We start from the raw sequence: 24,312 nt of genomic DNA, 5'->3' as shown, positions 1-24,312 counted from the left end.
GAGAGTTGGCAACACTGCATAGGAGCACATTCTGGTTGAGAAGGTCAGGGGGAGGTCTACATAGGTCACATTTATATGTAGTGTAACTCCATGGATTTCAGTGGCATCACCATCTTCTGTCACCCTGGCAACATGGTGTCAGAGTATTGCATTGCATGGTGTCAGAGTATTGCAGAGTATTGCTGTAATATTGCCGTGGTGCGGCTGGGGCTTCTCATTGTAGATGTCAACGCAACGGTGGCCTCATTGAGCGTGGCCATGGCGTGTTGTGACTGCGTGTCTACCGTGGCATGTCACCATGGTGGTGCCACAATGAACTGCCGAGAGCCACTCTGTGTGGCACCTCCTGTGTGCGGCTGCGTGCGCCCTTGGCACTGTAACATGACAGACAGCCTGCCTGGAAAGCTGCCTGAGCTCAGCACTCAGACACCCTTGGGTGCTAGGCGCTGAGGCTGCAGCAGGTCCAGGCCCACTACCAGAGCCATCCTGCCTCGCCCCCACAGGCAGCAGGCCTTGTTTACCTCCCAGCCTGACTCGCCCCGCCCACTCCCTCCCGAAGACTCCGAATCACGTGATCCTCAGCCGGCGCTTCTTGCGGCCCTCTCCAGAATCACGAGACCGCTCTGGGGCCGCTTCGCTCCCTCTTGAGATAACTCCGCGCCATTTCGGCGCGGGGCATCCCAAGCCTGGAACGCGGACCGCCGAGGGACAGAGGCCGCTCAGAGGAAACAGCGAGGGCGGGGCGCGGGCAGGCGGCGCCGTATCGCGCAGACGGGGCTGGTCCCGCGCACTACTTTCTGCAGCGGAGGGATTCGAGGAGTGACTAGCTAGGCTGGGGGTGGAGAGGGGAGGAGGGAGGGAGGCAGGGCCAAGATGGCGGCGCCCTGTGGGCTAGAGGAGCCCCGAGTGGTAAACAGCTGAGTTGGAGAGAAGGAGGGGTGAGTATCCTGGACCCGCACCCAGGAGGGAGCTGGGGAAGAGTGAGAGAGAGAAAGGAGGGGGAGGGATAGAAAGAAAAGGGCGTTAGAGAAGCTGGGAGTGAGGAGGGGGAGTAAGAAGAGGAGGGATAGAGGGGGAAGTGGATGGGAGATGTGAGGAGGGGGAGGAAGGAGAGGAGGGATGGGGGAAGGGGATGGGAGATGCTCGGAGTGAGGAGGGGGAGGAAGGAGAGGAGGGATAGATGGGGGAGGGGAAAGAAGGGGATGGGAGATGAGAGGAGGGAGGGAATAGATGGGGGATAGGAGAGAGGAGGTGATGAGGGAGAAGAAGGGGATGGGAGATGTTAGGAATGAGGAGGGGGAGTGAGGAGAGGGGATAGATGGGGGAGGAGGAGAGGAAGGAAAGAAGTTGTGGGGGGAAGAGAGAGGATGAATAACGTGTAATTTCCCCCTCCCCCCTTGTTTGTGTCCCCCAGTTAAACCTGGTCTTTGTCATCAGCTCCCCCATGTGACTCTGCCCAGACACGGCTCCTCTGGGCATCTCCTTTTAAGATGGTTTCTCTCTCTATTTTGTTTTATTCATCTGGTGCATTGACTGTGGAAGCAGACTCTGCACCTTCCTTTCAAATGCTGAGTGGCAATTTCCAGACCTGACCCCAAGGACTCTCACACATTTGCAAGGGGGACTCATTCCTTTGAGATTAATTTTAAAGCAGTTTTTAAAAGTTTCTTTCTCTGGTGATAAAGGATTTTCTCATTCTCTTGTGGAATGGCTGATGTGTCAAGTCAATGGAAAAATTGTTTGGATACTATTAACTTTTTAAAAAAAATCACACTTTTGCTTGAAAATATTTTGTTAGTGTTACAAGTAACACCTGAAAGGACTAAATCTAAGAGGGTAGAGACAAATTATTTTTTTTCTTTCTGTCTTTGTTTACTTTGTATGTAATTTGTATGGGGGAAGCAGAATAATACAGTCAGTCTCTTTCTCTTATTGTTTGTGAGAGTCTCATACAAGTCAACAAGGGAGAGAAACACAGGCCTGTAAGGAGCATGTGGGTCTGAAACCACACAAATTGGCAGGGAGATTTGGAAGCAGCTGGAGTGTACAAAACCACTTGAAACTCTTGAAACTGGATGCTGAGCACCTCCTAGGAGATGCTAGAATTGAAGGTTTTCAGGATGCCATAGGATCAGACTGACAATTATTATAAGTTATTTTCTGTACAAGTCACTGTAAGCTTGTCAGAATGGAAGTGGTATTATAATGATACTGTTAGATCAAATAACTCTTTTCAATTCGTTTGTTACTAACAATATTTTAGACATTTGAAAACAAAGAACTAAAAATTAGATCTTCCACAATGTATGCAGTTTGTTTTACTTTTTTGTGATAAGTAAGAATACACACTTTTTTTTGTTGTGGTTCTTAGTTGATTTCATTTCCTGTTGTGCACTAGTACAAGGCTTTGGTGTTGCATTATAAACACTGCTGGGTAATGTTTAAATGCACACTAAAATCATTAATTAAAAAGAGCTTTATAAAAGAGAGAGAGTTAGTTTTGTAACTTTTTTTGAGCAACGAAGGAGACCCACATGACTTCATTGAGAAAGCAGGTTTTGTTTAAACTAAAATATGATGGTTACAGCAGCTGATGTAGATAAGGTAAAATCACTTAAATTAAAGCAAATCTCAATTCTCTCTTTTTTTTGACAAGGTGTCTAACACTTGAGTATAAAAACTAAGGGTTATATTGACTAAAACTACTTTGCTCTTTGTTAAAGGGCTTTAATCTGTGGTGTATAGTCCAACTACAGATATTTTAATAAACAATCTTTTGGTTTCTGTAGTGACTTCTGGATTAAAACATACATATGTGATCTAGAACTGATGCTGATTAGTAGGATGCTGATTTTTTTTTTATCTAACCCTAGCAGTCTTGCACTATCAAAGATCTTGTTCACCTCATGTTGCAAATGGAGTATCTGATCACTGACGCTGGTCTTTACAGGAACTGAATGTTCTACCATAGAAAACAATCAGAAAATATGCCTTCAACAATGACAAGTCAGCAAGTCAAATGAGTAAACACAACAGCCTCTAATGGTGTCCTTGGGGGACTGTGGGATTTGTATGATATGTAGCAGCCAGGTGTATGGCTTTTTAAAGGGGTATTATAATGGCTTAGGATAGAATTCACAATGTAGTGGCCACAAACTAGGTCATTTAGTTTAATATAGTCAGTGGGATTACCGGAACCAGAACAGCTGTATTTAGAAAGGCAAATGTTTGCCTTTGGTATGCCTTGTGTATCTGCACTGTTTTCTTTCTTACCTTACATGCAACCCAGAGAGTATCAAGTATTTTCCTTAATTTCTATGGGAGTTAAAATGCTTAGTCTAACCAGACTAGTTACCTTATCTGTCTTGCACTATATTCAAGAGCAGGGTAGTTGCAGCCCAGTTCAGTGAACATGTGCCAAGAGTACTGTTGTTGACAAAAATTTGTTCTCAAGATTTAGGAGAGGCCTGATGCTTATATATCTCTGTGGAGTGTAGAGCCCTTCCCTTGCCTGTTAGTTTACCTAAGGGATCTGACAAGGTATTTACTATTTAATAAAAGTAGTATAGTAAAATGGATCACTCTGTTCCTTTTTTTAAGTAATCTATTTTGAGTCTTGTAAGCAGAGCTAAAATAAAAAATTCTCTTTCAGGTTAGTAATGGCTTATTAGCAGTAAGTCCATGGCTTCTATCAAAGAGCCAAAGAGTATCAGCCCTACCAAGCTTCATTCCCACCCCCCACCCCCTTTCCTGACGTGCTTTTTTAATTTTCTTCTTTTTTTCCTCTGTCAGGTATTTGTAGGGAAGCAATTAGCATAGTATCTTGGCACAAAACACAATTTCAAGAGAAGCATAAAAAACACTGAATTGGACTCTGCTCTTACAGTCCTAGGATTTGTCTGTTTAACCTTGATTTTTTTTCTTTTTTCTTCCTTCCTGTTGAGGGTAACCTTTTGCAAAAAGGTAGATGAAAATGGACAGGCTAGGTAACTATGATTTTAACTCAGTAGTTGGTAAGTAACTAGAATTGGCAGCTTACATTGGACTTGAAAGTGAACAGGGCAGAGGAGATGTGTGATGTGTTACTAGTGGCTAATTCTATTGAAATGCAGGCTGCCACATATTATAACATGCTGGAGTTATTGTTTGGACTGTTGTAATCCCAGCTACATAGTGGTGTTGGTTAAGACTAGACAAATGTGTGCATCATAGTTGCTAGGTCTGAGAGGAAACAGTGCAGCTTTGTAAGTCTGGGAGTGGAAGGATATCTTTTGCTACTTTCTGCAGCCAGAGGGAAAAGATGAACTTTGCATGGCCTTAGGGTAATTACTGTTTTGACAGTTGGAGAGCCCATGTAGTTGTAGAGTGTGTGGTCAGTGCTTTGGTTAGCTGTTCAGTGCTTCTCTCTCCATACAAGCATTACTCTCTTCTGAGTTGAGTTACTGTTTTTCATTGTCACTTATTTCATCCATTATCTTTGTGGCAATGATGATAGTCTTACCTGAAAAGGAAGTGTACAAATGGGCACTGTTAGGATATTGATGGCAGTAGAACCCATGGTGACACATAGGCTCTCGGAAGTCTTGTATCTCAAGCGAGAGGAGACAGGATTGATCCTTTTGGGACTGTATGTAAGTGCTGCTGAGGATGAGGAGCAATTGCTTATCAATTTCTGAGTTCTCATTGAAACGAGTGATTACACCACCACTCACTCCCATTGTCCGCTAATGCTGGTTAAGCAGCACTTTGTGGTGTCTGCCTAAAATACTAATTAGGTGGAGTAGTATGAGCCTGAAGGTTTGTCGTACCATAGCCAAGTCTAATTCCTGATTGTGAAGAGTCCAGGGTGTTAGTGGATGTCATGTGCTGTTGAAGCGTTTCTGTGTTTGGTAACATTTAGTCCCCCTTATGGGGTGCATCTTGAAACAATTTGTTGGCCTCTTCTCCCTCCCCCCCACCAAACGTAAAGTCATGGCAAGTGGGGTGAAATACTGATGTCAGCAATAGAAAAAGTGCCTCACTTGTCTGAATCTGTATTACTATAGGAAGTGGTATTACCTTTATGGAGGAAATGTGTGTTCCTTTCTTCTGCTTGGGATAAAAGCTCACAACAGAAGAAAATTTTCTCTTGACAAAAATGTGTGTGGAAGTCCTGTACCCTACAGAGAGATCCCATTATCTCTTTCACTGTACAGATGCTTTGTTTACCCTTTCCCTTCTGGCCTCAGTCTATTGTTCCTTGACTGGTTACAATGACTTGTGGGCAAACTGCACCTTGAAAAGAACACATCGTTTATAGGTCCCATAATTGAGGTTTCCTGGCTTCTCCCTCTTTCTCTGTAGGCCAATTCTTTAGTCCTACTGCTTTGACTCATTTAATAAGATTCTCTTTTGTGAAAGCTCCTGAATGTAAGATTAGGATAATTTGCTATAGCTATTTCTAATTTTTCAATGGGAGGGGATGAACTTGTGTGTGTGTGTAAACACTTAAACAAGTTCATTTCTTCTTTTCTTTTTTTTAATACCCAACCAAGGGATCTTGACTTTCCTTGTAGAAGATATTAAAATTAGCCACAAAAAAGGTATAAATACTAGGGGCTAAAATACCTAGTGATAAACTGGAAGAAAAGTTATTGATTCACCATTGTCATCCTGCCAACTCCAAGCACTGACAGTATCTTGCTGAATTTACTGTCTCTAATAGGGGACTGAGAACATGCAACATGCAAACTGGGAAATAAGGAATTTTGTTTTCAGTCTGTCTTGTGCACAGTGTAAACGGCGATGAAGGAAGTGACTTTTCTTCACATTAGTACAAGGGTCAGATGGAGAGCTGGTTTACTACTGACAATATTCCAAATCCTAGTTGGATATAATAATACCAAACAGCTATGATAGTCTTCATCTGAAGATTTCTGTGTTTTACATAGTAGGGTTAAGTATCTGTATTCCCCACCTTACAGAAGAGAAACTCAAGTGATGTCTGTGTTTTTTGCAGAAGATTATACAACAGGTCTTTGGACAGGAATGGGTATACATCTTCCAAACCTGTGTTTTTCATTGGAACACATTGCCTCCTTATAGATGTTAAATACTTTCCCAAAATTGACTTTAAAATTGATTTAATTATTAGAGGACAACTTGTAGCTTAGTCTTCAAGAGTGATGTGGAAATATGAGTTCCTTTGTCTTACAGTGAGCATCATAGACCAGGTTGATCAGAAAGCCACAATTGACAGCTTAAGACTATATCAACAAATAATTCATTTGAAACCCTGTGTCGGCAAAGTATTTAATTTGCCTTAAACGTTTTTAGTTCATGGCATTGTGTTACTTGCTGTTTTCATTTAACTTCAGCAATATATCAGATCGGGTTGCAAGATGCTGTACAGTATAAATTTGAAACTTTTATTTAGAATGTTTTTACACGTGTTTAAAAAAATCAGCTTATTGGAGTGAAGATTGTTAGTACTTCTATAAAAATAGAGCAGTAATAATGTACAATCCACTGACTGACATGTCTTGTAGGAATATTCTGCATTTACTGGCACAAGGTCACTCCAGGGTTTAATTAGTTAGGGAACCGAGTAATTCTTTTAGATAACTACATCTCTGATAGAACAGCCATGTTCTTTACTATCCTCCTCATCTTTGTCAGGTTTTGTGAAGACTAAATTTAAACAGATTGACACCCTAAAAGTTTGACATTCATTTATCTGCAGAACAGGTACATCACCAACAATGCTTCCCCACACTCCTCTCATTGTGTTGTGGAACCTTGTGCTTGAGAGACGTATCTGCTTTTCCTACATGGGCATTTTTCTTAATTTCCCACTGGTATACTAACACCAATATAGCTTCACATGCTCTAATGATAGCAAGCACACTAGTGAGGAGCTGCTGTTGGTGTTATTACCACTTTCATCTAGACCTATTCTGAGCATTTATAGAGGATGCTTTTTTTTTTAAATGAAAGTCTACACTCTGTCTACAGTAGTGGAAACCCTACTGTAGGTGTACCTGCCTTGGTGGTATGACAGAGGGAGATCAGAAGAAAAAGGACAATGTAGACAAGTCCATATAGAGTAAAAGAGTAGGCTAGAACTTACGCCCCTTCTGTTTTTGGCCTCTTGGTCTCAAAATAGGTGTCGCTTGTCACTGTTTTGATGTGGATATGTGCACTAGTAATGACTTAGATCACCAATTCTGTTAATTTAGGCAACCAAATAGTTGTGAAATAATAACTTTACTTCACTATTGTTCTGGAATGGATTCACCAGCATCCTATGTTTGGCAGATTCCATATCCCAAAAAACAATTGAGGCATCAAGCTCTCTAACTCCATTATATAATCTTGCAGATAGTGGCCACGGAAATCAAGGAACGGGCTGCTTGGTTGTAGACCATGCTGCTTGCAGGCAAGCAGTTTTCTCCCATACAGTTATGCCAATGTACCTCAATCCTGATGTGTAGTATGCCTATTAAAAATGTGGATGTCTCAGGTGAAGGTTTTAACTGTCAAACTTAGAGGTGTAGACCTACTCAGAGGGGAGTTTGAGACTAACCCACTTGTGGTCTATTCAGGTTGAATGCAGTTGCTGAAGTGAAAGGCCAGTGCATTAAGTCTCTTGAACGTAGGCTAGAGAGCGGGCTAGCTGTTTTTTTGTGTTTTGTTTTTTGTTTCCTTTTTTTAATAAAGGATTGTGTGTTTTATTCCTCTCTCTCCTTCATATCTCAGTTGCCTTAATAAAATGCAGTCCCTTTCCCAAAGGCTCACATTTTAACTTTGGCACACTCTGGATGCTCGTGTGGTCCAATCCCTGTAAAAATAAAGAACCACCCATCTGCTTTGGAAAACACTTGAAAACAAGCTGCTGATGAGAATTTGAAACAGGTGTTAATAGTCTCCTGTTAAGTATCTTCCATTGGAAGTCTTGCTATTGATCCCAGTTGGAATCGTCAGTCAGAGCCTAACAGTCAGACTGTGTGAGGGGATAGCTTTTACATTTGAAACATTTGACTATTGAAGGACTCTGAACATAACACTGCTTGTTTATAAATGGACTGTGACATTTCACTTTGACTGTCCAGCCATGACTGCTGAAGACTGAATTAAAGTTTTATTGCTAAAGGGAAGAGCAAAGTGTGTATGCTCTAGCCATGCTAGTAACATAGATTATTGGAACATTATTGGATAGTTTGTTGCGAAAGATATAGCTCTTGCAAAAACAACTAAGTTGCCAACTTTGAACTTGCAACCATTTTCCTCTTACTCTTCACACTTCTGTCTTTCTTCTGTTGGGAATGGTCAGTGGTTATCACTTTGTTAATCTTGTCTTTGTTCCTACACATGAATGTGTATTTTTCCTCACTGTCCATCCTGAGAATGACAGGCAAAAACTTAAGTAAACTAAACGAGTAATGAGATTCACTGGAAGAAGAAATGGTATTTCTAAGTCAGTTAATTGGAAAACTGAAATACATCATAAGTTAACCTACATCATTTCTACTGTATAAATTGCTCTATATGTGCTAAGAAATAACCCCTCTCACCTCCCCATACAAAATCAAGCCCACGTGCATAATAACTTTTCAAAAGCACCTCTTTTGAAGGTGTATAAATATAACTTCTTGGCTGCCACTCTACCCAGTTACACCAAAAACCTTTTTCTTCAGAGGATCAAGTGATATCGCTCCCCTTTGAGGGGCCTGTGCTTATTGCTTGTATAGGGATTGACTCAGTGGTCTAAATCTTTCTCCTTTTCTAACTTTTGCGATTCTATGCAAGGCCAGGCAGCTGTATTGTGACAGTCCCTCAGTAGGGTATCTGGTGTGTCCATGGCTTCACCCGTGAACTGGATAAACCCAGCTCACGTTTTAAAACACAACTTATCAGTAAAGGTACTGAGCATGAGAATCATTGAAGTGTCAGGCTTAATAATTATATGATCTTATAAATGTCAGAGACTGCCCTACAACCCCCAGCTAACTCATAGCAGTGTGTCCAAGTAATAGAAATGGCCCAAAAGTTTAGGTGTGTGAATGGAATTATTTTCTGTAATGAATCATCTTGAGATGCGCAAGTGTGTTTATTTTTATATATATGTATGTATATAAAAAAAGTACAGCTTCCTTTTTTTTTTTTTTTGAAGCAATCCTGTCAACATAAAACATGTTTATTTAAAGTCCTTGATTCTGTTACTAACACTGTAGACAAAACTGAATTTTAATCTTTTATTTTCTACAGTTTTAATTTTAGTTTTGTATCTTGCTCAATTTGGACAGCAAAATGAAATGGTCCTCTTCACTTCTGTCTAAAGTCCTCTTCTCTGCTTCTTCTCTGGTTCATGATTCTCTAGGGGAATGTTTAAATACAAAAATCTTGTGTTTATTAAAGGTATACACTAAAAAACGTCTCTTCATAGCAGATTTTGTAAATTCATACCATTAAGCACAAATATGAATGTGGAAGCCAACATTTTGTTGATTCTCTTGTGGCTTTAAGCTATCAAGAACCAGAAGAAGTAACCATGCAACTTATTTGGTTGTTACTCAAATTGGGGGCTGATGTTGTAATGCAGGAACGACAAAACTGCAGTGAAACATAACAGCAGGCTTTTTCAACTGCTTTATAACAGTGTTAATGGTAGCATATGCTAACCTCTCTATCCTTTTTTCAATTCAGTGATCATGAAAGGTGCCAGATTGACAGCACTGGAAACTGAAGTCCTACTTGTCCACAGAACAGGTACAGCATACCCAATAGCAGTTAAAAGCTTCCCCTGCACGCTCTGTTGTATTTCAAACCTGATTTTGAGGGAGGACTTCTGAGGGGGGGAGAACAGTTCAGGACTTGTAAAATTTGTCCAAAACCTACTAGCCAGAGGTAAATACAAAGGGTAGGGCCCTCACCAGTGAGATTATTGGTGGGGGAAAGCCTAGTGAGACACCAAGGCCCTTCTGCCACGTCAGCTGCTGGTAAGTGTGCTGTCCCTGGACGCTGCTGGAAGGAGGGAAACTCCATCATTTGCATCAGGTTGTGACTAGTAAGCATCTTATCTAAAGCCCTTCCCTAGCTGCTAGAAGGGAGGAGGTTTCTGTCTTGTCTTCCTACTGCTAAGTTCCTGGCTGCTGTGAAGGCAGGGTTGTCACCACTGTTTCTCAACCTTTTTTTTTTTTTTCATTCCTTCTCCTTGAATAACTCAAGTGCCTGTCTCTGTTCATAGCTTTCCCAAGTAGTGTTAAGAGTGTGAAAATTCTTGATTCATTACTGCTCACAACATTCTGAATATTGGCACTGAAACTGTCCGGAGTTTTGTTATCTTCATACTGTTTCTTGGTAAAGCTACGAACAGCAGTAGTCACCGGAGCCATCCTAGCAGGTTTAGGAAGATGGCACTACAGCTGGTTTTATTTGCAAACATAAAAGCTAGGAATTTAACTTTTAAAAAATGAAAGCCTGAAATCTGCAGAAATTTTTGGCTTAAGTCCTTCTCTTCCCACTCTAAGGGGTTCTCGGAATTCCTGTTGAAGCTCTGAGTATCGATCCATTTCCTCCTCCTCCTCCTCCCCACCCCCCCATCCTTTCCAAACACTCTTTCCAAAAGTTTGTGTGATGGTGAAGTAATGCATTGAAATCATTCAGTTTCCATGAATCTAGGACTTTTCAAATATAGAAGTTTAAGCCTGTGTGACTATCTTTCTGGAGCTTGGAGAGTTTGGTTTTGCTGGTCCCTGACCAATTTTTACAATGACTGTATAGCAGCACCTACCATAATGGGGGTTGTAGCCTTTACTTTATTACTTGTATCCATTTGGTGGGTTGTGTTCATGTCTTGAAATTGGCATTTAATATTTTTCTTTTCAGAAGAGCGGGCATAACACTTAGCTGTTCCCAATGCTGGAAGCAAAGAGTAAAGAAAGATGCCACAACAGTAGTTTGGACTTCATCCTGTAGACCCATGCACACTCTCATTACCTTTGTATTTGGGAATGAGACAGGATTAAATGTTTAAGATAGGCATTTTCACAATGAATGTTGGAGGATTTGAATCAAAGTGAAGGATTTGGTCTCCTTGTTCCAGGACATATACACTTGAGATACTTGCAGTTTTCAAACACTCTCTTTTTTACAACAGCAAATGCACTTCATTTTCAGAATCTGTTTTAATGCAATATGATGAGTGAAACTTTAAATGCACAAATCAGGAAATTCAAGGCAATGGTTCCCACAGTGACCAGAATTCTGCTATCCTGTACTTAGTATTACTGTATGCTGTTAAATTTGTGTTTTAATACATGCAATGTAGCCACATAGCAGCTGTTATCAGGAAATTCAGTTATGGTTACTACAGCTGCTGTTACTTGGCTTTACTGCATGTAGTAAGTCACACACTGAGCAGCACAACTTAATACAAATACAGGCAGGCCAGGGAGGTTCTGGTTACTGTGGGAACTATAAGTTAGAATTTTCTGATTTGTGTATTGAGTTTTGCTTACAGTATTTAATTAAAGCAGTGTTTAAAAATTAAGTTTGCTTACCCTTGCTGCAAGATAATGGTTGTATCTTTGTTTTTCATTGAACATATCTGAGTTAAGAATATCAGAATTAAAGGTGATTAGAAGATCTCATTGTCAGTCAAGTTATTTACTTGAAAGAGATTGGAAAATGAATTTTCTTTATAAAATGTTAGAGACTAATAAAAATTGCACATAGAAGACTTTTATTGGGAGCGATTTACCAAACTTTTATCAGGTTGTATTTGTCACAATTGATAACTCTGGATGCTACCTGATTGAAAAGGGATTCTTTACAATTTGAGACATTTGCTATCCCATCTATGTGCAGAAGATTTAAATAGTTGACACCTGTTATAACAGACACACTTCAAGTAGACTCTAGAGTCAAATTAAGCCTCATCCTGTCCTTTTTTTTTATGGGCAAACACTCCAATGTGAATGAGAGTTTTCTGTGCATATCTAGGTTAGGATCAATAAGACATTGCCCTTCTTAGTTATTTACCAAGCTGCCTCTTCACTAAATTGCATTTGTCTCTACTTTTCCATTGACCAGCTGGTATGCATTCTTAAAATCTTTTGGTTATTCCTTTTGTGTGCTACTAGCACACTCTTCTCAAATTAGAAATTGTACTAAATAAGTTTTCTTCTAGGCTTTCTAAAAATGTGGTGTTCCTAAGCAAACATTTGCTTCATACTTTACATTCTTTAAGGAACCTTTCACTCAAGATCTGTGTACTGAGCTTCAGGCTCTTTAAATGACGTGCTCTCTAATACAGTTCAGTACCTCTGGGGAGAGCCGTATTTGAGTGGTAGTATGGAGATACTTTTTTAGATTTTGTTAGTCTCTAAGGTGCCACACGAACTCCCTTCTGTTTTAGATCACTTGAACTTAAACAGAAGTCCTTTGCCGCCTCCTGATATTGTTGACCTTAGTGCGCTATGGGGGGAGGGGATTAACCATAATTTACTTAGAGCTGCCCCTCTTATCTCCCCTAGGTAAAGCTCATGGAGTGCTTCAGCAAATTATCTTTGCATCTGCAAAGGCTGACCCTTTCTGATTTCTAAGTTAACCTTGTCTTTATTGAGCAACTAGCCCTTGTTCTAAAATAATAAAGCTAATCCATTTTAACGCTTTACTAGTAACTCTTGGGGGAAAAAAGTACAACTTAAAGAGTCTTATTTCTCTGCTCCAGATTAACCAGGTGATTTCCATGTTTTGTTTATTTTATATACATATGTGATATGTTCCTTGTTTAGCACAGTTCTAACTCTTATCTACTGGGATTTATTTTCTAGATTGTTCATACTATAAAATCAATAGTTGCCTTTCCAATTTGGGTGTAAAGGTCGATTATAGAATAACTTCTAAAGTGAGACTTGTTAACACTGGTTCTCACTTGGAATTAGAGAGTTGTGATGCTTGCATTCAGAATGTCAAGCTGTCAGCACTGCAATGTAAAGCTGACATCAAAACCAGACGATGGCAAGTGTCCAGTTTGCTTGGCTACAGCCACGGTAACTGGTTTCAACTATTCAGCCTAGATTTCAGTATTTGCAAAATGCAGATTATTGTGGTAAGACTAAAACGAGGCTCTCTGTGGTTACTTGATAAAGGCTTGTCTTTCTATCACAGAAAGAGATAATTGGTAATAGTTGCTTATTCAGCAAGAACTAACTTATCTGAGATTTGGTGATCTAGTAAATGTTTTAAATGGCTTTATACCATATTTTTCCTTGAAGGACCAGGAAGGAGGTTGCCCAGAAGCTTGAATAACTGAAATGAAAACATCAAAGTTTAGTCCTTCAAGGTAGAAAAAGAGGGGAAACTTATAACTTTAAAGTTTACATACTGCTGATGATTTAACATGTTTTTTGATTCACAAGTGAGATTAAAGGGACCTTCTACAGATTTCCTTTAAGAATACATTACGCTAGAAGGCAGAGGTGGTTCTCCCTCTTCCCCCCCCCCCCCCCCCGAAGTGTTACGAAGCACTGCAGTTGCAAGTAGGATGTAGAGTGTGGACTTGTGTATTTTGCATGGCATGCTTCTGTATGAAAGATTCAAAATGTAATACAACATTTTTCTAACTCGCAGGCTTGCCCTCTATATTAAATTGAAGTAATTTCTCTTTCCTGCTCTGACTGAATCTTCTCTACTTCAGTCCTTGTTTAGAAAAACATCTCAATACATGTGAAAGTGCTAACTGTGGGTGTGAATCTGAACTTTGTATCCTACCCAGTTTCTTAATCCTGGGTATTAAAGTCCTGATAAAGTTGACACTGACTGAATCTACAGCTAAACAGTCTAACAGATAAACTACAGCATCCCATTCCACTTGACCCATAATAGGCTGTGATCTTCTTGCTGCTGTTGATTTGGCTCTTGACTTCAAGAAAACAGAGCAAGATACTTTTAGTGAACTTCTCTCCAGTTTGACTCATGTTAGAATTAAATGTTTCACCTTATGTTCTTAGGAGCCATGATTTAACTATTTGTCAAGTGACTGGTTTGTTTTCTGTTGTTCACTTTTTCCTTCACCTTTATGCTAAATGCTTAGCTTGCTATTGTCCAGCTAAATATGAACTCTGACTTTGAGGGTTCCAAACACAAGATGTCAAGTATCCGGGGTAACCATGTTAGTCTGTATCCACAAAAACAACAAGGAGTCTGGTGGCACCTTAAAGACTAACAGATTTATTTGGGCATAAGTTTTTGTGGGCTAGAACCTACTTCATCCACAAGATGATGACTCTCTTGCTTTAGGAAACTTCTAACACAGTCTGCCATTCTTGGTGTATTCATGAGATTGTGATTTCTGCTAGTTGGGCAATAAACCAGGATCCCAGCATTGTTTATTGTGGACTCAGAGCAGGGCGGTATGTGTAAATCTGTGCTTTGACTCCTAATCCACTCAAGTTTGTCTTTGCTCATTTCACTTCCTGTTTGTGATGTGCTGTTAACTGTACTTGTTCCCTCTAAAAAATTAAGTGGGCAGGCTGTAGACTACTAAAGAATGTGATTTGCCATATTTTTCAGAATTTTATCTATATAGGTGATAAAATTATCCTCCCTGTAATTCATACATCTTGTTTCATGAAATCCAAGCAAGTAGTCAGAAATGTCACTGTGCTGGTTTTCTGCTAGTCTAACATTTTGTATACCTTTTGGGTAAATAAAATCGCCCTGTCCCATTTAGTAAGGATCAACATGTTTTAATTTGAATGTAGAATAACTGTCTGTTTGCTGGCGTTATCTGGAGAGGTTGATGTTTTACTTTTCCTTTGGGTAAAATAAAGAATGGAATTACATTAGTAAATTATGGAATTTTGGCTACTAGTTATGCACTCGGCAATGGCTTATGCATCCATGTGTTCAAAATAGGAATCTGAAAGGTTAATGTAGTAAAACATTACTGTCACAAAAAGAAAGGGAGTACTTGTGGCACCTTAGAGACTAACCAATTTATTTGAGCATAAGCTTTCGTGAGCTACAAATTGGTTAGTCTCTAAGGTGCCACAAGCACTCCTTTTCTTTTTGCGAATACAGACTAACACTACTGTTACTCTGAAACCTGTGATTACTGTCATAAAACCTGGTCTGAATGCAGTTCAGTTTTGCCCTATGTATATTAATACAAATGTGCCACTCCCTATTTAGATGTCTATATTGTGAACAAGATTCCTCCTATTTCAGAAAAGTCATCAAAATTCTTGTCAGCAGCTGGCTTGGTAGACCATTTTTTGCTAGTATGGTAAATATTTTTCCTTGCCCCACAGAAACTGTACAAATTGCTAGTTTAGTTGCAGGAAACCTAATGCAATTAGGCTGCAGATCATCCCTTTCTAGGTTCTAATCCAGCTCCATACTACTTTTATTGGAGTCCCCTTACAGTTGATTGACAGATACCACCATGTTTCTTGGGTCATACTCTTGCACAGTTAACTTCATCTGCACTTTATTACCTCCCCCCACCTTCCCTTTTTCCGTTCTGTACCCTTTCCCACACCAACCTGTCCACTCAGAGTTGATCTCATTCACTAAAGGGCTATGAACCTCTGGAAGAATGAGGAGGGGCTGTAAGTAAGTCTCTGGAATGAGGCTGGATTGCAGCTGACCTGAAAATATGGGAGGAAAGAGAATCTTGAGTATGCAGGCTACTTCCTGAGTGTAGCCTGGTATGTGTGAACTGTTCTAAAGCCGGGCTGCATTAGGGGCCACTGTGGGAGGAGGAGGAGGATTGGTGCTTTCAGGGAGCTATTGCCACTTTGTTCACAGCTGCTTTTTCTTGTAATCATAACTGGCTGACCAGATCTACACTAAAGATTCATAGCACTCTGATGAGAAGGGCGTAATCCAGGTGTCTCAGCCAACATATTCTCAACAAAACAGGGTCTAATGTTCAAGGTTGCATATAATGTATTGGTTTCATTGAGTGTGAAGGGAAAGTTATAAACTTTCTCCCATGCATGTGCATAGGAAAAATATCCCTAGTAGCCTCTTCAATTTAACATTACAGCAGAGTGAGAACTCTGCTATAGTCAAGATTAAGACCAACTTTTTCTGTTTAAAGCTCAATTCTAAGTGCTCTGAAATCTACATGGTTACATGGATTGACTTGAAAGTTGGAATGCCTCTTGGAGGCTTGGGTTATTTTAGTGATCCAAATTTGGGGGCATTTGACCAAACGGTTCCAGAAATATAGCACCCAGGGAAAAAGCAGTTTTGGTTGAAGTTGCCAGAACCTGTCAACTATCTTTGCTCACTGATAGAGCTCAAACCAGGGCTCAGCTCATTGCACCATGATCTCAAAGATTATCCCAGTAGAGTGCATGGCACCCACTGGGGAACATCAAATTAAAATCTTTTTTCAAAAAGAGTTTGCTTCTGAGTTATCAGGCACACAAAGAGGCATGCAAGTATCTCTCTATGCACATGCTCAGTGTAATCTATCTGGAAAACTACCCCGTATTACAGGGGCTGGGTGGCTCTGAGGATGTTTTAAGTTCATTGAATCTGAGCACTACCCAAGGCACTGTGAGGTAAAATCCAAGCGAGGGCAGAAATCTGAAGGAAGAAAAGTTGGTATACTGCTCCAGTCTGCCTCTGGCAAAGGGGAGGGGGTTATTTTGGAGAAATATAATCTGAATACAGCAGAATAGTCAGAACGTGCTGAAACTATTTAAAAAAGAAAAAAAAAGAAAACTGTGCAAGCAAATGCTTGCTGGGAGGGGAGGGTGATTGGGGTGGAAGAGTAGGTGAAGTGGGAGGGGAGAAGATAGGAGAGTGGGAGGGGGGACAGGGGAGTGAGTGCTTGGAGAGCTGGGAGAGGGCAGGGGCACATGTCAGCCCCACATTCCCCTGCTCTGTGTTTCTCCTGAGGGCATTCTGCACCTAAAAATTCTGCAAATTTTATTTGTCAAATGAATGTGAAGGCTGTAGCATGGCATGGGGGAGCATAGGCCACTGGCTGCACAGAGATGCAAGATTACTGTGCACCTCCCCCTGGGACCTGGACTCAGCGGTGAGGCTACACCCAATCCTGATACAGCGCAAGGACAGGGCCTGCCCCAGAAACACCCCAGGGCCGTGCTCTCCATACCAGGTGTGTACAGGCAGGCTCAGCAAGGCAGGATCCAAGTGTGAAAGGGTTTAGTGTGGGGGAATCCAGCTGTGGGTTCAGAGGGTTCTGTGTGGGGCAGTCTGAGTGTGGGTGGCTCAGTGGGGCATTTGAGTGTGTGGGAGGTCTGGATGCACAGGGGCTTGTTGTGGGGGGGCAGGATTCTGGGTGCAATAGTAAGGGTACTCTGCAGGGGGGTCCAGGTGAAGGTGGTTGGGGCTAAGTGGGGCGGGGGGTTGGGTGTGTGGAGGATAGAGCTCATCAGAGGGCTCTGAGTGCGGGGGGCTCAGTGAGGGGTCCAGATGCTGGGGGAGAGGGACTCAATGGGGTGGGGATCCAGGTGCAGTAGGGGGTTGATAGGGTGGGGATCCAGGTGTGGGTGGCTCATCAGGGTAGTCCAGGGGGAGTGGTGCTCATTTGGGGGGGGAAGGGGTAGTCTGAGTGCGGAAGGGTTGGGCAAATGGGGGAGCAGCTCCTTGTACAGTGATCCCTCCCCCTGCAGCTGAGGAGAGATGGGTGCAGGAAGTTGGGGAGGGGAAGGAGAGTAGAGTTTGCAGAGCTTATCATGTGGGGGAGAAATCTGAAGGTGGGTCTGACACGGCCCGGATGCTGTGCAGGGAAAGAGGAAGTCCCGTCCTCCCCACCCAGCTGAGCCCAGTGCAGGATAGGAGCCACCAGCTGGGTCTTTCCTAGTCCCACCTCATGCCCCACAGTGATTTACCTCTCTGCCGGCTGCCCTGGGCACCCAAAACATATTGCTGGGAAGGGTTGCATGGCCGCTCTTGTGGCTTTCCTTTGCTTCCCTCCAGAAAAATTACTTTGATAGTGAAGCAAAGAAATATATGGGGGACATAAATTCTGTGCATTCACAGTGGTGCAGAATTCCTCCAGGAGTAACACTGTGTGTGTGCTGTCCTTGGGTCCCCAGCCCATCTACAGTGGTGTGACCCTCCCATATGAGCCGGGTTCTGGAGGAGGCTTGCCTATCTGTGGAATGTCTGAGCCCCTGCTTCTTGCCCCTTGTTTGTGACATGCTTCGGGGGTGGGACTGCACATCTATGGCAGTCTGTTCCCCCCTTCATGTGAGCCAGGTTCTGGAGGTCCCTGAGCCCCTATCCCTACCCTACCATGCAATCTGAGATCTGCGGGGTCCCTGCTCTGCCCCTGCTCCTTATCCCCTATGTGTGCTGGGATCTGGGGGACTCCTGCCCATCTGTGAGGTATGACTCCCCATCTCTCCCCATGTGAGCCAGATTCTTTGTGGGGGGTTGCTTTTCTTTGGCGGGGTCTGAGCCCCACTCCCTTCCCCTTATGTGAGCTAGGATCTAGAGGTCCATGCCCTCTGGAGTTGTCTGAGCCCCCTCTCTGACCCTCTCCCTGTGTGTATGCCAGGATCTGGGGGCCCCATCCCATCTATGTGGGGGCTGATCCTATCTCTGCTCCCCTGCATGTGAGCCAGGTTCAGGGTTGGGGGGGGCTGCCTTTGTGGGAGTGTCTTAGCTCCTCTCCATACCTCCCCTGTGAGCCAGTATCTGGGGAAGCCCTCCATCTCTGGGTGGGGAGCTTAGAACAGACATGCTCAGAGCATGCACCAAGAACACGCTGCTGAGGCTGCGGTAAGGAACTGAGAGTGGGTATGCTTGGCACACATCTGGAACTCTCCAGCAGTGGGAAAGGTAGAAAAGGAATGCTTACTGATGTGAATGGAGCAGCTCTCTGTCAGAGTTATTGTTTCAGGCTGTATTCATTTCCATTAGGTACTCTCGTCTCAATGAGAGGTTCTCAGCTGAAAGAATGGGCCAGTTAATATCTCTGAGCCTACAACTAAGGCTATGTCTATGCTACTGCCTATGTTGGCAAAACTTACATCACTCAGCGGTGTGACTGTTCCACCCTCTGAGTGACCTAAGTTATGCTGACATGAGCGCTAATGGGCACAGTGTTATGCTGGCAGGAGAGTTTCTCCTGCTGACAGTTTGTTTGTGGGGGTGGGTTTTTTTATACCAATGGGAGAGCTCTCTCCCATCGGCATAAAGGGTCTTCATCAGACGCACTGCAGTGATGCAGTTGTAGTGCTGTATGTGTAGACATGGCTTAAGTTTGAAACCCACTCTGGGCAGAAATCTGAGTGTGACGGGTTGCCCCCCTTTCAAGGTGCCGTTTGATGTGCTGAGATCCCACTGAGTCCACCTGTTCTGCCAGCATAGGTCCCCTTTAACCTGTCTTGCTGAGCCGGGCTATTAAGCCTCCTCTAGTACACACATAGGCAGGGCCACACCCCGCTGCAGACACAGATTGAAGTCAGCTAGCTCTGTGTGAGAGGATTCTCCCAGCACTCACGGGTACACCCCTTTTGAGGAATAAACCCAAAATAATACCGTCTTGTGCTGTAGAGAAATATATACAATGTAAGCTCATAAATTTGCCCCCTCCCTCACTGTGGAGGAAGAGATGCATAACTTCTTGCACTCCGCAGTTAGAAATTGCGCAAACTGGGTTTAATAATAAACCAAACAAATTTATCAAGTATAAAAGGCAGATTTTAAATGGTTAAAGGAATAGTAAACAGAACAAAGAAGATTACTAAGCAAATAAAACAAAACACGCAAACTAAGCTTGATTCACTGAAGAAAGGGGTTACAAAATGTAATTTCTCCCTGAATGTTGAATTAGGCAGGATGAGGAGTTTCTACAGCTCAGAGTTCCAGATATTTCTTCTTATAGACTGGAACTTTGTCTCAGTCTGGACTCACCCCTGCCTTTCCCTTCAAGTTAGTTCCTTTGTCCCTTCAGGTTCTTTCAACAGTCCTTCCTCTTGGGTAGGCAATGGAAGAGAGTCCAGTTTGCCTTCCTACCCACCCTTAAATAAGATTTACATAAGGCGGGAATCTTTTGTTTCCCAAGCTTGCCCCCTTCCTTCTCTCCCCCTCCCCCCCAGTGGAAAGTTACAAGAAGTCCAAGATAATGTTTAGTCTTTAGTATTAGGTGACAAGACCACCTGACCTAGTATTCAGAGTAACAGCCGTGTTAGTCTGTATTCGCAAAAAGAAAAGGAGTACTTGTGGCACCTTAGAGACTAACCAATTTATTAGAGCATAAGCTTTCGTGAGCTACAGCTCACTTCCTCAGATGCATATCGTGGAAACTGCCACGATACGTGGCAGTTTCCACGATATGCATCTGAGGAAGTGAGCTGTAGCTCACGAAAGCTTATGCTCTAATAAATTGGTTAGTCTCTAAGGTGCCACAAGTACTCCTTTTCTTTTGACCTAGTATTGTCACAGCTAAGTCCCAGTATGCCTTCCTCCTAATGGCCCATCAAATTTGATGGCCTGTTGTCTGGTGGGTGTCTTCGAAATACACACCCAGTAATTGTTACATAGTCCATATTCCTAACTTTAGATACAGAAATGATACATGCATACAAATTGGATAATCACATTCAGTAAGTCATAACGTTTCCAGTGATATCTTACATGAGCCATCTTGCATAAAACATATCTTAGTTATGTCATATCCATATCATAAGCATATTTTCATAAAGAATATGGAGTGTAATGTCCCACTGAGAATGAGCTGTAAACAGCTTAGAAAAATCTGTCTCTGTCAAGGTTTTTAATAGGAGAAATGTTAGCTGAGTACAGCAGAATATTCAGAAGGTGTGAAACTATTTTTTGAATAGAAAATAAATTACATGTGAGAATTCTCACTGGAAGGGGAGGGGCAAAAGAGTAGGTGGTGGTCGGGGAAAGGAGAAGTGAGGGATGGGCGTATTTTGGGGAGAAGAATAAATGGAAATGAGGAGTTGGGGAGAGCTCAGGTTAAGGGGGAAGAAGTAGGGATTAGGGATAGGTTGGAAAATAAGGAGTGGCAGAGGAGTTGGGGGGCAGTCAGCCCTGAATTCTCCTCTTCTGTATGTGTACTCTAGGATGTAGGGGACCTCTGCCCTGCAGGAGTCTTAGCCCCTCGCCCTGCCCCTCCATATGAGGTGGGGGGACTGAAGGTAATACACGTTTAAACATCTGAAAACACCAGAAAATAAATAGTTTAGATACACATCACCCATGTGGGGTGGGAGGGAGCTGGCCAGAATGTGGTGGGGAGGCGCTAGGTTTGGAGGAAGGGCAGACTAGGTGAGTCTGGGGCCTGAGAGGGGAAGACTGGCTGAAGCAGAAGTCCCAACTGGAAATGGGTAATGGGAGTGAGGGGCCCAGCTCTGTGCAGCTCATCTACATGTCCAAGGCAGTTTGCCACCCTTCAGTAAGCTGCTGTCTGTGATACATGTATGCAGCAGCATAAGGCAGGAGAGAGCAAGGAGCAATTTTTCTTATGTATTAATGGCTTCTACAGTGTCAACTAATGTCTTAATGGGATGGGAAGGGGAGCTGGAAATGTTGGTGGGGGGCTACATGTTGCGGGGAATGATGGGCCAGGGGGTGGAGAAGGAAAAAGAGAGACATCAGTCTTCTCTCAATGCTTAAAGTTACCTTAACAACCATATAATAAAACTGTCAAGGTTTTGGGACACAGACCATGGATGAGATTTCTCTCACCAGCCCTGTTAGCAACTAGACACTGAATATATTTCAAAGCATGATCATTATTCCCATTCCACTATCACAGAATATACAGGATGAGAGAGGAGCACTGAGGAATCGTATAGCAACTATGTGGCTTCATGGAAAGACCACTTGACTGGGACTATTCCTAGCTCTGCTATTGGCCTGCTGGGTGACCTTTGGCAAGTCATTTCACCCCTCTGTGTCTCAGTATCCCCATTTTACAGATGGGAAAATGATGTAAAGTTGACATTTTCTGGTGAAATGCAGTATATAAAAGCTAGGGGTATGCTTACACTTAAACCTCTACAGTGGCGCAGCTGCACTGCTGTAGCACTTCAGTGTAGACACTACCTATGCCAGTGGTTCCCAAACTAGGGGTGCTGCTTGTTCAGGGAAAGCCCCTGGCGGGCCAGGCCAGTTTGTTTACCTGCCGCGTCCGCAGGTTTGTCCGATCGTGGTTTCCACTGGCCGCTGTTTGCTGCTCCAGGCCAATGGGGGCTGTGGGAAGCGGTGCGGGCCGAGGGACATGGTGGCCGCCCTTCCTGCAGCCCCCATTGGCCTGGACCAGCTAACCGCGGTCAGTGGGAACCACAATCAGCCAAACCTGCAGACGCAGCGGGTAAACAAACCGGCCTGGCCCGCCAGGGGCTTTCCCTGAACAAGTGGCGCCCTTAGTTTGGGAACCACTGACCTATGCCAGTGGGAAGGCTCTTCTATCAGTATAGAAGTGGTGGTAGTTAAGCCAGCAGAAGATAGCGCTAGGTTGACAGTAGAATTCTGTACCTGGGGTTAGGTTGGCATAGCTATGTCTCTCAGTGGTTTGGATTTTTCACACCTATGAGGGATGTAGCTATGATGATGTAAGTTCCCAGTATAGACCAGCCAAGGGTCTTTTGATTTATTACATAGTTATAGCAGCATATCATCTGCAAACCTGTGTGAGAACTAAAATTGTCTAAATGACCACTATCGCCTATCAGTAAATATTTCTCTTTCTGTTTAAAATCTAGGAAACTAAATAGCAAAAAATGTCGTCAATGCAAAGTTAATGTTTCCTGGGGATAACTTGTGCCCTTTGAGAAAATTAAATTCAGCAAACCTCAGACTTGTGAAAACCAGGAAACATAGAGTCATGGTAAATGCCAACACAACTTTAACTTTACCCTCTTTCAGCGATGCACCAATACAGCTATGATACACACACTTCCATTCAGTCCATCTTACAGTGAAAAGGCAATTTGTCCTTGCCCTGTGTTCAAACACTGAGCCTCTTCTCCCAACACAATAGAACACTTTAAAAAAATTTAACAGCCATTTTATACTGTTTTAGAACTCCTGCACACTTGAACACAGGATACCGTCTAAACTTATCCTTTCCTGTACCCATCATTAAATCCAGACTGCTCTCATATCCCACTTCACTACTGGCAGTACCCATGGCAAAGAGACCCCCAGTGCCTTGCCACTGATACAACCTACACAGTTCTGCATTGAAATAATGTAGACTGGAGCTTCATGGCACATATGCACCTCTTTCCTTTGATAATATACATAGGGGACTCAGGCCCAGATCTCCTAAATCACAGCTTTCCCAACAGTGTGTTCCTGTTGCTAACAGTGTATTCCTCCACCATTCAATACAGCTATACCTAACACTGTGACTACAGCTAGAGCGCATGCATATAATTCCCATTGGCTGTTGCCAGCTCTAGTGGGGCAGAGTTAAGGTTCTCTGAGCATTTACCTTAACTCTGTATTTCCTGGTTTTCAGAAGTTCGAGTTCTGCTGAACTCGATGTTCTGGAAGGGTACAAGCTATCACTGGGCAGCCTTAATTCTGCACTAACAAACGTTTTTGGTATTTAACTGTCAAAAAGGGTAATATTGCAGCTACCAGTATAGCAGTGATGAGGTCTTTGAGATGAGAAAGATATATTCTGTTATCTGTACTCTGCTCTGTCTTCCCAGTGTGGTAGGGGCACCAATGAGGAACCTGAAGAAATTTTAACTTGCACATTTATATAACACGTGCATAAGCCTATAGTAGTAAACAGAATGGCCCAGCAAGCAAATATTGGTGAGCTCCTCTCTATGTTGGATTCTTCAGTTCTGCTTGTCCAGGAAGATATAACAGCTGTCTTCAAAGATAACCTCAACTCTGGTATGTGCCTCTTAGATGTTAAACTGGAGGGTTGGAGGAAGCTTTGTAGAGAAATAAGCAAAAAGTTGAAGTTCCCTATCAAATCTACTCATTATCTCCTGCAAATGTGACTTACTTTGAAGAAACCCTCTGTCAGAGGCAGTGATTGCTTCAAGGATTAATGCTCCTTATGTTCCTCCTGCTAAAAGAGGCACTTCTTGGAAGGTCTGATAAACTGTAACTCCTGGTTCCTTGAGACGGTGGTCTTGACCCTTTTATAAGGTTACTAGGGTTTTGTGGTGTACTAAAGAAAACATGCACACCCCGGTTTTAAGTAGATATCATGCTCTCTTCCTACCAAGTACGTCCAACAAGTGAAGGTGTTTCATCCACGTCAGTCACTTCAAACAATGCCTTCTCCTTGTGAAATGCCATTCTTCATTTTGCTATACAAATGCTTTCTGCTACCTCTAA

The 24,312-nt window shown here is 42.6% G+C and overlaps 2 protein-coding genes across 14 annotated transcripts in view; one reads left to right on the top strand and one right to left on the bottom strand.

The window, feature by feature from the left end:
- GFI1B (growth factor independent 1B transcriptional repressor) overlaps positions 1-24,312 on the bottom strand; it is a 528,613-nt gene that overhangs the window by 22,452 nt on the left and 481,849 nt on the right. The window lies entirely within an intron of this gene.
- Positions 648-24,312, top strand: part of TSC1 (TSC complex subunit 1) — a 58,497-nt gene continuing 34,832 nt past the window's right edge. The window contains exons 1-5 of one of the 12 annotated variants that reach the window (XM_073313822.2): positions 649-938; positions 9,685-9,747; positions 10,867-13,327; positions 22,710-22,834; positions 23,667-23,859. In XM_073313822.2, the coding sequence (XP_073169923.1) occupies positions 23,754-23,859 (106 nt within the window). In that variant the 5' untranslated portion in view covers positions 649-938; positions 9,685-9,747; positions 10,867-13,327; positions 22,710-22,834; positions 23,667-23,753. The other 11 variants (XM_073313825.2, XM_078849047.1, XM_073313826.2 and 8 more) reach the window with 11 other exon arrangements.

The sequence above is a fragment of the Lepidochelys kempii genome, chromosome 16, assembly GCF_965140285.1.
Source record: "Lepidochelys kempii isolate rLepKem1 chromosome 16, rLepKem1.hap1, whole genome shotgun sequence".
Classification (NCBI taxonomy): domain Eukaryota; kingdom Metazoa; phylum Chordata; order Testudines; family Cheloniidae; genus Lepidochelys; species Lepidochelys kempii.
The sequence above is the reverse complement of the archived record's forward strand: the minus strand, read 5'-3'. Positions and strand labels throughout refer to the sequence as shown.